General features: G+C 42.3%; 1 protein-coding gene across 1 annotated transcript in view; it reads left to right on the top strand.

The window, feature by feature from the left end:
* HCN1 (hyperpolarization activated cyclic nucleotide gated potassium channel 1) overlaps positions 1 to 12,241 on the top strand; it is a 186,809-nt gene that overhangs the window by 103,463 nt on the left and 71,105 nt on the right. Inside the window, exon 3 of the mRNA XM_082241872.1 lies at positions 8,438 to 8,599. Coding sequence (XP_082097998.1) covers positions 8,438 to 8,599 — 162 coding nt within the window. The remainder of the gene's footprint in view (positions 1 to 8,437; positions 8,600 to 12,241) is intronic.

The following is a 12,241-nucleotide window of genomic DNA, read 5'->3' as shown; positions in this document are numbered from 1 at the left end:
TCCAAAGGCTGGGGCAGATATGTGCATCTTCAGCAAAAATGATATACTGAAGATGCTAGATGCACCTCTGGGGAGAGAACTACAGGGGTCAGCAAACTTTTTCATCAGGGGCCAGTCCACTGTCCCTCAGACCTTGTGGGGGGCCAGACTATATTTTTTTTTGGGGGGGGAGTGAATGAATTCCTATGCCCCACAAATATCCCAGAGATGTATTTTAAATAAAAGGACACATTCTACTCATGTAAAAACACGCTGTCCGCAGGCCAGATTTAGAAGGCGATTGGGCCGGATCCGGTCCCCAGGCCTTAGTTTGCTTACTCATGGTGTTGGAGAGAAAGTTCATTCTGGACCACCATTCCCCACACTTCTGAGGCTAGTGGAAGTCCCCTCTGTCATGCTACGTTATAAACTAATGTTGAACCTGAGAGGAAGTTAAAAAGAAATTGGTAACTGCAATTCGGAGGAGAGTGGGATACTCAAAAATTCCATGGAACTAGCACAAGCCCTTTATGTGAGCTGAGCATTTCTTTAGATGGCATTTTAAAGACAAAACTGTTGGTTTAGATGTATGATTTATGATGCACTTTGAGACCTATTAAAATATGGCGAGATTTATGTTGCCCTCTAGTTACAATAAAATGAAAAGAGCAACTTTTCTGATCCTACTACAACAACAAATGGAATGCATTCTAACCTTGAATAATGATTTGTTTAACCTATGGTGACATCTGGAGAGTGCAGCTCACCTCATTTCTTACAGAAAATCAGAGCTATATAGGCCACAGAAATGATTAAAAATATGTAAGGACTTGTGTATGAGGAAATATTTAAAGGATTACAGCTTGTCAGAGAGGGGAAATAGGAGCTGATATGATCAGAATTTATCAAAACAATGAATGGCTTCAGAGAAAGTAAACAATGTTATTATTGTTTGTTCCCATCCTTAAGTAATCTTAGTTTTTGTTGTTAATGGAAATGAGAGAATAGCCAGATCTAAAAAGTTATGGCCACTAGCATTTTCTTTAGATAAGCGCATTCAGCAAGATTGGGAAATTTGAGGCTGTTCAGACGTTATTGGACTACAACTCACATCTTTCCTGGCCGTTGACTGTGCTTATTGAGGCTGATGGGAGTTGAATTCCAGCAACATCCTGAGACCTACATGTTCCTCATCCCTGACATTGACAAAAAAAGTGCTCTCTTTTTGTACTGAGGAAAGATGGATAAGTATGAAATGGTACAAAAAAATCATTAGATTCATTCTCGGCCAAATACATTAGATTCATGAAATTCTTGCCAGCCCAAGCTTTGAAGGCAGCTAAAAGGTTTACAGGCTATTTTCTGTATCGCTCCAAATGTTGACTCATGTGGAACTCTCCATAACAAGGGGCATTCCTCTGTTGCTCATTTGGCACCCAGCATATCCTTCATTGTCACAGTGAGTAATGTTCAGGGTAATTTATCATGAACCATGTTCCTTAATATTCCTGCAGCCCTTGTAAGAGATTGGGAGACTTGATCCCTGTAGACTTGTTTAGATTCTGGCTTCACCCGATAAGATTTTTTGGAGCGACTTCTTGTTTTGCAACTCATGTTTAAACCATCCCTGGAATGTATCCATTTCCAAGACGTCTGGGTAATTAATTCTTGCAGTGCTGGTCACTAAAGTCGTTGGCATTGTTCATGCCTGAGAGCAAACGCAGGCTATGGGAGAGGAAAGAATATCATCCCTGAACTCTTGCTACTGGTAAAAAGTTAATCTGGGCTGCATCCTTCCTTGCAGTTAGAACAGAGAGGGAAAAGAGCACCACTGGACTTCACCTGGCAATTGCCCATATTATATTTACATCCATTATTCCTTTATCTAGAATATAGTCCTACCTGGTTAAGATGCCTTATTCTGAAACAAACCTTTGGTGTATCTAATTCAGTACATCCTTTTTTAAATCTGGTGCCCTCCATATTATTATTTTTTTACTGTTGGTCCATCATGGCCAGTGATCAGGGATGACTGGAGTTGTAGTCCAAAACATCTTGAAGATACCATGTTGAGGAAGACTGGTCTTCCTCTGACGGGCAGTGGCAATCAAAGGTTTCAGAACAGAGACTTTCTCAGTCCTATCTGGATATGCCATGGATTGGACCTTGGACATTTTGCATGCAAAACATGTTTTATTCCACTGAGCTGCCCCAGCCTTCTCCAACTGGGTGCCTTCCAAACTATCCCAGGTTCAATTCCCAGCATCTCCAGGTGGGGACCCTCATTGAGATCAATTTAAAAAACCAGGAAGCAGAATAAATCCTCAGTTTCCCCAGTGAAGAAATGTGGAAAGTGGACAGAGTCATATAGATTTTTTATTTTATTTTTTGCACTGCCCCTTGTATCAGACAATTTGATCTAAGTTTATTAGTCAGTTGGTTGCTAGTAGGGAGTGGAAATCAGACCAATGTACTGTAAGGCAGCCTTCCTAATGTTTATTCAGGATGGGGATAAGATGGAGATAGTAGCCAGGTTTCTGCAACAAACCACGAGGATTTGTGAATGTTATACAACAGTATTTTAATGTTAGATGCAGATTCTGTTAAGCTATTTTATTGTACAGTGGTACCTCAAGTTACATACGCTTCAGGTTACATAGGCTTCAGGTTACAGACTCCGCTAACCCAGAAATAGTGCTTCAGGTTAAGAATTTTGCTTCAGGATAAGAACAGAAATCGTGCTCCAGCGGCGCGGCAGCAGCAGGAGGCCCCATTAGCTAAAGTGGTGCTTCAGGTTAAGATCAGTTTCAGGTTAAGAACAGACCTCCGGAACGAATTAACTACTTAACCTGAGGCACCACTGTACTGAACTTTTCAAAATTTTGTCTATATGCAAGTATATGAGTATAAAAGGGAGTTGTCGTCCCCAAGGGGGGGTCCCCCCCCCCAAGGATAGGTACTGGTACCTGTGCTTTTTAACTTGTGCATAAATGACCTGGTGTTAGAGATGATTAATGAAGTAGCCATGTTTGCTGATGACACCAAATTGTTGTGGGTGGTTGAAAGAAAAGGGGGATTTCAAGGAACTCCAATATTATCTTTCAAAATTGGGCAACTGAGCATTAGAATGGCAAATGCTATTCAATATAAACAAGTATAAAGTGATATACATTGGGGGAAGGAATTCGAACTTCAAGTGTACCCTAATGAGTTCCAAACTGGTGGTGACTCTCCAGGAATAAGACCTTGGGGTCATGGTGGATAGCTTAATGGAAGATACAACCCTGGGTGCAGCCTCTGTGAAAAAGTTGAATTTCACATTAGGGATCATTAAGGAGGGGGTCAAAAGTAAAACAGCCAAAATCATAATACCTTTGCAGCCGTGCTAAGAATACTACGTACAATTCTGCTCAAAAAAGGATGTTGTAGAGCTGTAAAATATGCAGAATAGGGCAACCAAAATGTTCAAGGATCTCCCTATGATGGAGGCTCACAATATTTGGGGTTTTCTGTGTAGAGAAGGGTGAGTGAAGGAGGCAATGGTATTGAAATGCATGGTATTGAAAAAGTGGGCAGTCCTCCCCCTTCTCATAATTCTAGAATCCAGGGTCATCCAGTGAAGCGGAGTGTGGGAAGAGTTGCTTACTATTATTTCCAGATGAGGCCAACATGTGGAACTCAACTCTACAGATCACTATTAACTGCCTCTATGAGTGTGGTATCCCTGTGGCCAAATGGATCACCTAGTTTCTAAATGAATCTTGTACTTCTCTCTGCATCTGTACTAACCATGCTTAATATTCCCCTTACCTCTGCAATAATAGTGGATTTGGTGAGCATGTTCGTGTGTGTGTGTGTGTGTGTGTGTGTGTGTCTGTGTGTGTGTGTGTGTGCATCCGTTCGTTTGTTCGTTCACAGTCCATTTGGGGTTAGGAAGTCTTGCTGTGGAATAAATGAGGCCAGCACAATGAAACTCAATGCCATACTCACTGAATTTTAGTTTAGAAAAAAAAAAATAACACATTCAAAAGGACACAAAACACTGATTGCCTTCAGCTCATGTTTTCCAGATACACGTTTGATTAAAATTAGTGTGCACTTCATTAAATCTCTCTGGTGTTTTCCCCTTCATCATTAGTTTAGCCGAATCCAAGCTTTCTAAACTCATTAGCAGCTTTGCATAAACCATGTAACCAGATTTAAAAGTCTTGTATATGCCTACCCACTTTTTCTTTTGCAGAAAGATTAGTTTCCCAAAGAAATATACTGAAAATTAACCGTATATATAAGGATTCAGTTGAACAAACACTGCTGCCTTCCAGGTAAAATAAAATATTGCACTCAGCAGCTGTTTTACATGCTCTTTGTTCTCAGACTCAGCTTCTATTTCATGCCTAGCAAAGAGTTACAAACTATATAGGGCAATAGGGCTAGACTTGACTCTGCTGACGTCAATGAGAGAAGTCCATTTGTCTTCAACAGACGTCGAATCAGGCCAACAGTTTGCTATTGATCTTTTGCTGAGAACACAAGTGTCAACAATAGTTGCTTAGTTGACATGCTGCCTATCTAGAGCACAAGATGAATCTGCTGAAATGGCTTAAGAGGTTTCCTTGTTAACTTTTATAGCTTCTAGTGCATGGGTGGCAACCTGCAGTGTGTGTGATACCATAAATGGCACATGCCGTGACCGATTGCAGCACACCTTGAAGAAGAGGCATGTCTGGACGGTCTCTCCTTTGCTCTTTGGTTGTCTGCTTCTTGCTCGATAGAAGCAAAATCATCTGCATGAAAGAGATAGGAAGTGTTGATTTACCTACTTGCCTGGACAACAATAAAAAGAACCTGTAGCAGACTTGCCTGGGCCCCATGGAGATGGTGGGTCCATACAAGATCACAGCATCTCAGGCGGAACTGTCAAATTAAAACTTGTCTGTCCAACTCATAGATCAGTAATTGTGGAGTGGCTACGTTCTCTGTTATTGATATGTCCATTAGTAGCCTGGTAATCTCCATTCTAATCTCATGCAATCATTATGAGCAATGTAATGGCTCACTGTGGAACACAAGAAGCACTATAGTTCAAGGGTAATGCTGATTTGATTCAGAGTCAGTCTTCTACTCTAAGCATTTAAGGAATACTTGGAGTAGAAGACTGATTCTGAGGTCTTGAAGAGGTTTTGCAAGCTGCAGTAGTAGAATGCAATGGTCTGGCTAATCAGTTATCTGGCTTTTCAGATGTTGCTCCAACACGTGTAGGCTCTACTACAAACTTCAGATGGGGACAATAGCATGTATAAACCTGCCCCCCCTCTGCATATTGTTCATATGTTCAGCAGCAAAATTGTGCTAGTATTTTTTTGGGGGGTGAGGGGGTTAAAGTGCAGATGTTAAAAACTAATTAAAATGCACATATGTTTTATTCCATGTATCTAGTTAGTTTCCACATCAGAGTGCAAGAGTGCACTTAGCTGCCCTCAAAAAAACCTGAACTAATTTTGTATGGAATTATTGGGAGCCACAAAATGACTTTGCTCATCATTACTCATATTCAGAACAGACCTGTTGAAATTAGGGGACTTGTGTAAGTTAAGTACATTGATTTTAGTGGGTTTGCTCTGAGCATGAATAACCATACAGTGTCATTAAGGAACATGACTAATGCAAGGATATATGTCTTTCAAATGAAGCCAAACGATCAGGATGAGCTTTGCAATGTTTAAAGTATTTTAGGCACAAAGTGGCTTCCTAGTATATACCTATGAATAAAAAAGGGATTATTAATCAAGTGTGAATGAAACTGATAATAGTGCAATGAACCTCTTTGACTTCAGAGGCCAATCCCTTCTCATAACCATCAGCATCACTGCTGATCCATTCTCAGCTTTTGCTGAAGTTGTTTTCAGCAAAGTGATATAAAGGGGTTACAATATACAGTTAACTAAGTTTATAAGAAAGGTCTAGTTTGTATTAGGAACACAATGTAAGGGGTTCAGCTTTAGAGTCCCCCCCCCAAGATTTTGCCTGTCATGAGATTGACATATTTGACAACTGTAGTGAATGGTAATGAATTATACAGGAGCCAATCTGCTGTTGTTGTTCTTGTTAAAAAACTATATTGCTTTTTACAAATGTGAGTTATATCTTGCAATTTGAAAAATTAATTAGCCAAATTAAATAAATATATTAGAGTACCTCAGTGTAGCTGGCAGTGTGTGTGTGTGTGTGTGTGTGTGTGTGTGTGTGTATTTAGTAGGATTTATCTTAACACTCTCTTAAGTAACCTGTGATTCCCCCCCCTCCTTTTTCTTTTTCCTGCAAATGTTCACTGTAATGCTGAACTGAACAGCGTAGGATTATTTTATAGCAACAGAGTTATCTATCACCGGGATGTTTTTATGGCAATCAGCTCCTGTTCAAGAATTAAAAAACACACAAAACCCATTCAAAACTGTCATTGATGAAACAATTGCTTAATACTGATCACCATTGCATTGAGAGTATGTTTTAGTTTCGATAAGTTAGGGCAGTGATGGCGATGTTATATAGAACTGTATATAGAGCAGTTAGTTGACCGTTTTGGAAAATTAGAAACTTGTGAGTTTCATTAAAGAAAAATGGTCTCTTAAAACCACATTCCATGAAATTATTTATTTATTTGAAGCATTTTCATCACAGCTAACAACCAAGATTTGTTCCAGCATGATTTGAACAACCTATATATAAGTGGCCTGGTTTTGTTTTTGTTTTTTTTAAGGTGCTCACCACCTGCAGGGTCTGACTTAGAGTTAAATTGGATTTGGAAAGTGTTTCTGAAATGCCAGCCAGTTATAGTTAAGTGCCTAAAAATGGACCAGACCAGACATTTAGGCTTCTAGGTTTAATAGTTTGGGCCATGAATGTCTTCTTGACGGGTCCCTTTAATGAGAAAAGATTTGGCCTCCATCCTCACTTCAAATATTAGAAAAAGGTCACCATACACCCTTGGCTCAGAAGTTATTTATTTACTTGAGTTCTACCTGTTTCGGTTCTACCTGTTCACCTCTTTCTGACTGCTGCCCTACAGGTTGGTTTTAGTTATTTGAGGCTATTAATAGGGAGAAGTGGCTGTGTGGAATGGGGTTAGCCATAGGACCAAGAACCACACATGGGCTGAAGTGGGTTTATAATGACGAAAACTTTAATGGACACCACTCACGGTGTTTGACATGGCATAGGGCCTACCGCCGGTTTGCATTCTAGGATAATGTTGGGGCAGGGTAGGAATATCAGGCTTACCAGGCAGGGATTTGGGTTTGGTGGCTCGACCACCAGTACACTTTCCTCTTCCACCCAGTAGGATTGCTCTGTTAGTAAGTTTTCTCATCCGCAAAATGGCTATATTACTTACTAGTGAAGTGAAGCTGTTGCTGGGCTGAACAAGATAAAGGCAGTGTGTGTGCATCTCTATATTTTCCTTCGGAAGGCAGGGTGTGGATACATTCAAGCTGCTTTCTCCTGAGCACTGAACACTGTGCTTTGGATAGAAATTTGAGGCAACCGCAATTGTACAACTAATAAATAACATTTGCATGTTGTCAGGCCCCTACCTAGCTATTGCCTTAGGGAGACCTACACTGCGGTAGCATTACAGAAGTTAGACAGGAAACCCCAACAACAATAGTAGCAAATTCACAGGACAAAAAATAATATTTCTAAAAATACTTTGAAATCATCAGTGATACATTTGATAACAGCATAATGTTTTGTAAAACAAAATATGTTATAGAATGTTGTTCTTCTACTGCTTATTCTTTTGTGTTTAGAATCAATGCACACTATCCTGCCTCCGGTATTGTTGCAACCATGTAGCGACTCAGCAAATTTTGACCGCACGGCACCCTTATGAAGTTTGTGCCATTCCCAAATCGGAAATGGAGAACTGTGTGGATGGAGCATGCTGACATTTGCACCTGTGCATCTAAATACTGGGAGAGATGGAAGTTTCCATTCAACCATACTTTCGTTACAGCAGGGAACTTGTGGTCTTCCAGATGTTGTTTCACCCCCAGCCCATATGGCCAATGGTCAGGGATGTTGGGGCTTGTAGTCTAACAACATCTGGAGGGTCGCAGCGTTCCCATCACTCCTTTAGTGCATACAGAAAATACTTTCCAGGCCAATTTGTCCACCAAAGAAACCTCAAGTATTGTGAAAAAATTCTGAATGGTGGAATGGCCATTCTGAATGGAATTCTGAATGGCCTCTTCAGCTGCCTGGCTCTAGAGGATTTTCTTTATTCTCTGTTGATGAAATATGCTGCTAGACCCTGCTTCAACTGCCAAGGTATCATGGCAGCATACAAAGCTAAAGGAAAATCGAAACAGATTCAGAGTGATCACTTGCCTTGACAAGAGAGGACTCACCAAGTTGCACGGTTTTGGTCCCATTGTCATACAATTTCTAATTTTCTCTACAGATTTTCCACATGACATATGATCTTGCAAGCGCTGTCGTGAGAATCTTCAACCTGATTGGAATGATGCTCCTCCTTTGCCACTGGGACGGTTGCCTTCAGTTTTTGGTACCATTGCTCCAGGATTTCCCGCACGATTGCTGGGTGTCCCTAAATGGTATGGTTGTAAGTATTGTTCATTTTTCATTGTGTTTTTTCAAACGTCCTTTTAAGAGCTGTAATGAAGAAGGCATATATTCAGAGCCTGTTATTTTTCAACAGTATGTACAGTTTGCTAGTAAGGTTTTGAAGGTTGTTTTTTGGCTGATGATGATGATGATGATAATGGGACCAGACATCAGCAATAGATAATCAAGTGGCAAGTGCAGTGAAATGTTTCGATGTGTCCCTGGGCAACCATGCTGGGAATTTCCATGTGTTTCCTCTGAGCCAAGAGGAAAGCAGGGGAATCTGCCAGACCTGTCAGTCAACCCATCATTTCTCTTTGTCTTGCTTCCTTTTCCTCACCTGCCCGCTGGTTCTGATTCCCTCTTCCCGCTGAGCCTGCCATTCCATCCCTTTTCTTCTCCCTCCTTCTCTTTTCTCTGCTGCTTGTTCCGATTTCTGCCTTTCCCACCCACAATGCAACTGGTACAATGTTATGGCGCAATGCAGAGAGATTCTGACAATGCATTGTGGAAGAACATTGCTGTCCAGCTGTCTGCCGGCTGCTGCTATTCCAGGGCACTTCAGTGGCTGCTGTTCCTAGGCAGAAAAAGTACTGTGTAAAAAGAAAGAGAGAGAGGGAGAGAGATATAACCTCTTTAGAATAGATGCAGCTGCCCTGGCCTCTCATAGCAAGTCCAAAGTGTTTTAAACCAGGGATGAGGAATCTCAGGCTCAATGGCCAAATGCAGTTCTCCAGTCCATTCTGTCCATCCCTGCGGACTTTCTCTGGGCCATAACTCTCACTGACCCAACTATGCCCTCCTTGAGTGCTTTTGCCCAGCTGGGATTAGTCCTTGGAATCTGATAATGCCTCTATGCACCTAATGCGTAGGTGGAGGGAGGATGGGTGTAGAGACTTCAGTTGTTGTGGCTGAAACATGGCTTGCTGTGCACTGTATACTGTAAGAGTCACATCTTTTACTCTGCTCATGTCTGCTTCTGTCCCCACTCAATGCGGTGGCCCCTGGAGGGCTGCCCACGAGAGAATGCAACTCTGTTTTGAACCTTCACCTGCCTCCCATTAAAATGGAGATCTTTTGTCTGAAAGCTCCCCATCGTCAACACCAAAAACATAAAGGTGAAATATTCTGGCATGTCTCTAAGAATCTGAAGCTCCTGAGGATCTGATGAAAATGACATATAGTTTCCAGGAAATTGATGAAGAGAGATGTGTGGGTGCTGGGTTGCAAGAGGCCAGCTGAGAATGACAGAGATGCCCATAGACTTGAGGAAACAATGGGTTGTGGAGAGATGCAATTGTAAAACCGACTTATAGCACCTAAAGCAAAAAAAGAAGAGAAAGAGAAGCGCTGCAGAAGCAGATGACTCAGGTATTTGGCTAAATGTGTTCTCACCCAAGGTAATTGATGGCTTGCCCCCAGGAACTGCTGACCACTGTGCCACCTGGTGAGTCATGCAGCTGCAAGCTCTAAGAAACGAGACTTCTGGATCTGGTTTTGTTCCACCCACCCAGGCTGGCCAGTGATGTTGGTTGTAGCAGCAGGGTGGGCAGAGGTGAAGAGAGCCAGGGAAAGAATGGAAGGTTCCAGCTGTGAGTGCAAATATATTGTCTGGATGTCAGGTTCATCTGCAGATGGCCTCAGGTCTATCCATTGAGAACCAATAGAGTGGTAGACCTGGAAGCTTCTCAGAGATCAGGCCCAGCCAGTCATCAGATCTTCCAGAAATGGAAGGCGTGTTCTCAGATTTTAGTTATGGATGTTTGTGTATTTATTTGGAGTGTTTATCCACCCATCGCAGTTCAGAAAATGTCCTGTTGGCACCCTTGTCAGATGCCCATATACCTGTGTTATTTGTTTTGAGTTTTCTATGCAAGACACTCAAAAGTTTTTACACAGCTTTTGAAAAACTTGGCTGTCAAAAAAAATAAAAAATAAAAAATGGAAAAGGAAACTCTGAGTGGTATACAGCTTTTTAAAAAAAGAAATACATCTCACCCCCCCCCCCCTTAGGTACTTCTGACACTTTGACATTTCTGGGAGATGACACTAAATAATGAAAGGCATGGATGTAGGGGGAGATCCTTGAAGAATTCTAAGACTGGCTGTTCTCCAAGTAGAATGTCTAATAATCAGTTATGCTTATGTGCCCAGATTAAATGCGGAGTGATTCATGTTTTGGCACAATGAGCCCTATTTTAAAAATGGGTTAAAAGAAAGTTCAGCATTTTCAAATAAGAAGTAATCTGGAAACGTTGCTTTCCATGGGCAGAGCAATGACCGCCTTGAACCTGTTATCTTTTGTCTGTAAGCGATGATCAGTGATGGATGATCAGTTCAGGGAAAGTGAAATCTCCATAACTCACCTGCCTCTGCAGTACGCTACCAATGTACAACATGCCTTCTTAGCCTAGCATATGTGCTATGAACCATCAACATTTATGACCCTATAAGTTGCATCTGATTGATGTTACTGTTCATGCCCTTCTTACACAAAGTAATTATTATTTTATACTTCTGCAAAAAAAATAAAAAACCATTTGCTTCCAAAATGTGCTAAATTATTAACTTCTCTTTCATTGGGGCATTCCCCACAATTATTCCTTTTTTTGGACAACTGAAGATAATGCAAATGATCATCCTGATTCTGCCAATGGATGTTTGTATTGCTATGAAAGTCTTGCATAGGGGAATGGGAGGCACATTGTCAGGTTTATTTTCAAGTAGATGAAAGAGAGTTGGGAAGAGGACCTATAAGCTTGCTAGGGGGGATGTCTGGACTTGTTTCTTTGTAATGGTGTAAGAAAAGAAGAAAACAGTGGGATTGATTGTGGGACCAGATTCTTCTTTGCTCCCTGCCCCATTGCTGCTGCTGCTCTGTTAGAATCATAGAATTGTAGAGTTGGAAGGGACCCTAAAGGTCATCTGTTCCAACCCCCTGCAATGCAGGAATCTCAGTGTGCTGGTCCTGGGGGCTACCGAGAGGTGAGGTCCGAGTCCAGTCTGAGGTTGATGGTCCGGTATGGAGGTTATCCATCAAAGCTGTAGCTGAGTCCAAGGCGGGGAGTCGGGTGGGGTCAGGAACTCTGGCAGAAGTGCAGGACAGGGTACAGGCAGGAACAGGCTAGCAACAACGTTGCTCCCACAACCTGGGACTGGGGCTGACTGGCTTTTATCTCCCCCGAGGCATAGGGTGGCCCTGATCCTCTGGTGACTCGCCTCTTCTGGCCTAGAGGCGAGCACTCCTCCTGCAGGAACTTAGTTCCCTCCACCTCTCTGCCCTGAGCCTCTGCAGCTCAGGAGAGGCTGGAGGGTTACCAGACCCAGAGGCAACCTCCTCTTACCCTGACGGGGCTGGGAGAGGAGCACCTGCAGGCAATGGGTCCTCCATCCCCTCAGGGGCCAGAGCAGACTCAGCTGGTGCCTGCACCTGAGGATCCAGCGCAGGTGAGGACTCTTCAAGCTCATGCCCCAACTCCGGCTCAGCTGGTTCTGGAGGCGGGGACTCCTGTGTAGGCTGGGATTCCTCAGGTTCAGCCTCTGAGTCCCAATCCCAGGCCATCACACTCAGCTAAAGCATCCATGACAGATGACCATCCAACCTCTGCTTAAAAACCTCCAAGGAAGGAGAGTCCACAAC

This window comes from Podarcis vaucheri (genome assembly GCF_965113315.1).
Source record: "Podarcis vaucheri genome assembly, chromosome: 11".
NCBI lineage: Eukaryota > Metazoa > Chordata > Lepidosauria > Squamata > Lacertidae > Podarcis > Podarcis vaucheri.
This window is presented reverse-complemented; position numbering and strand designations above follow the sequence as displayed.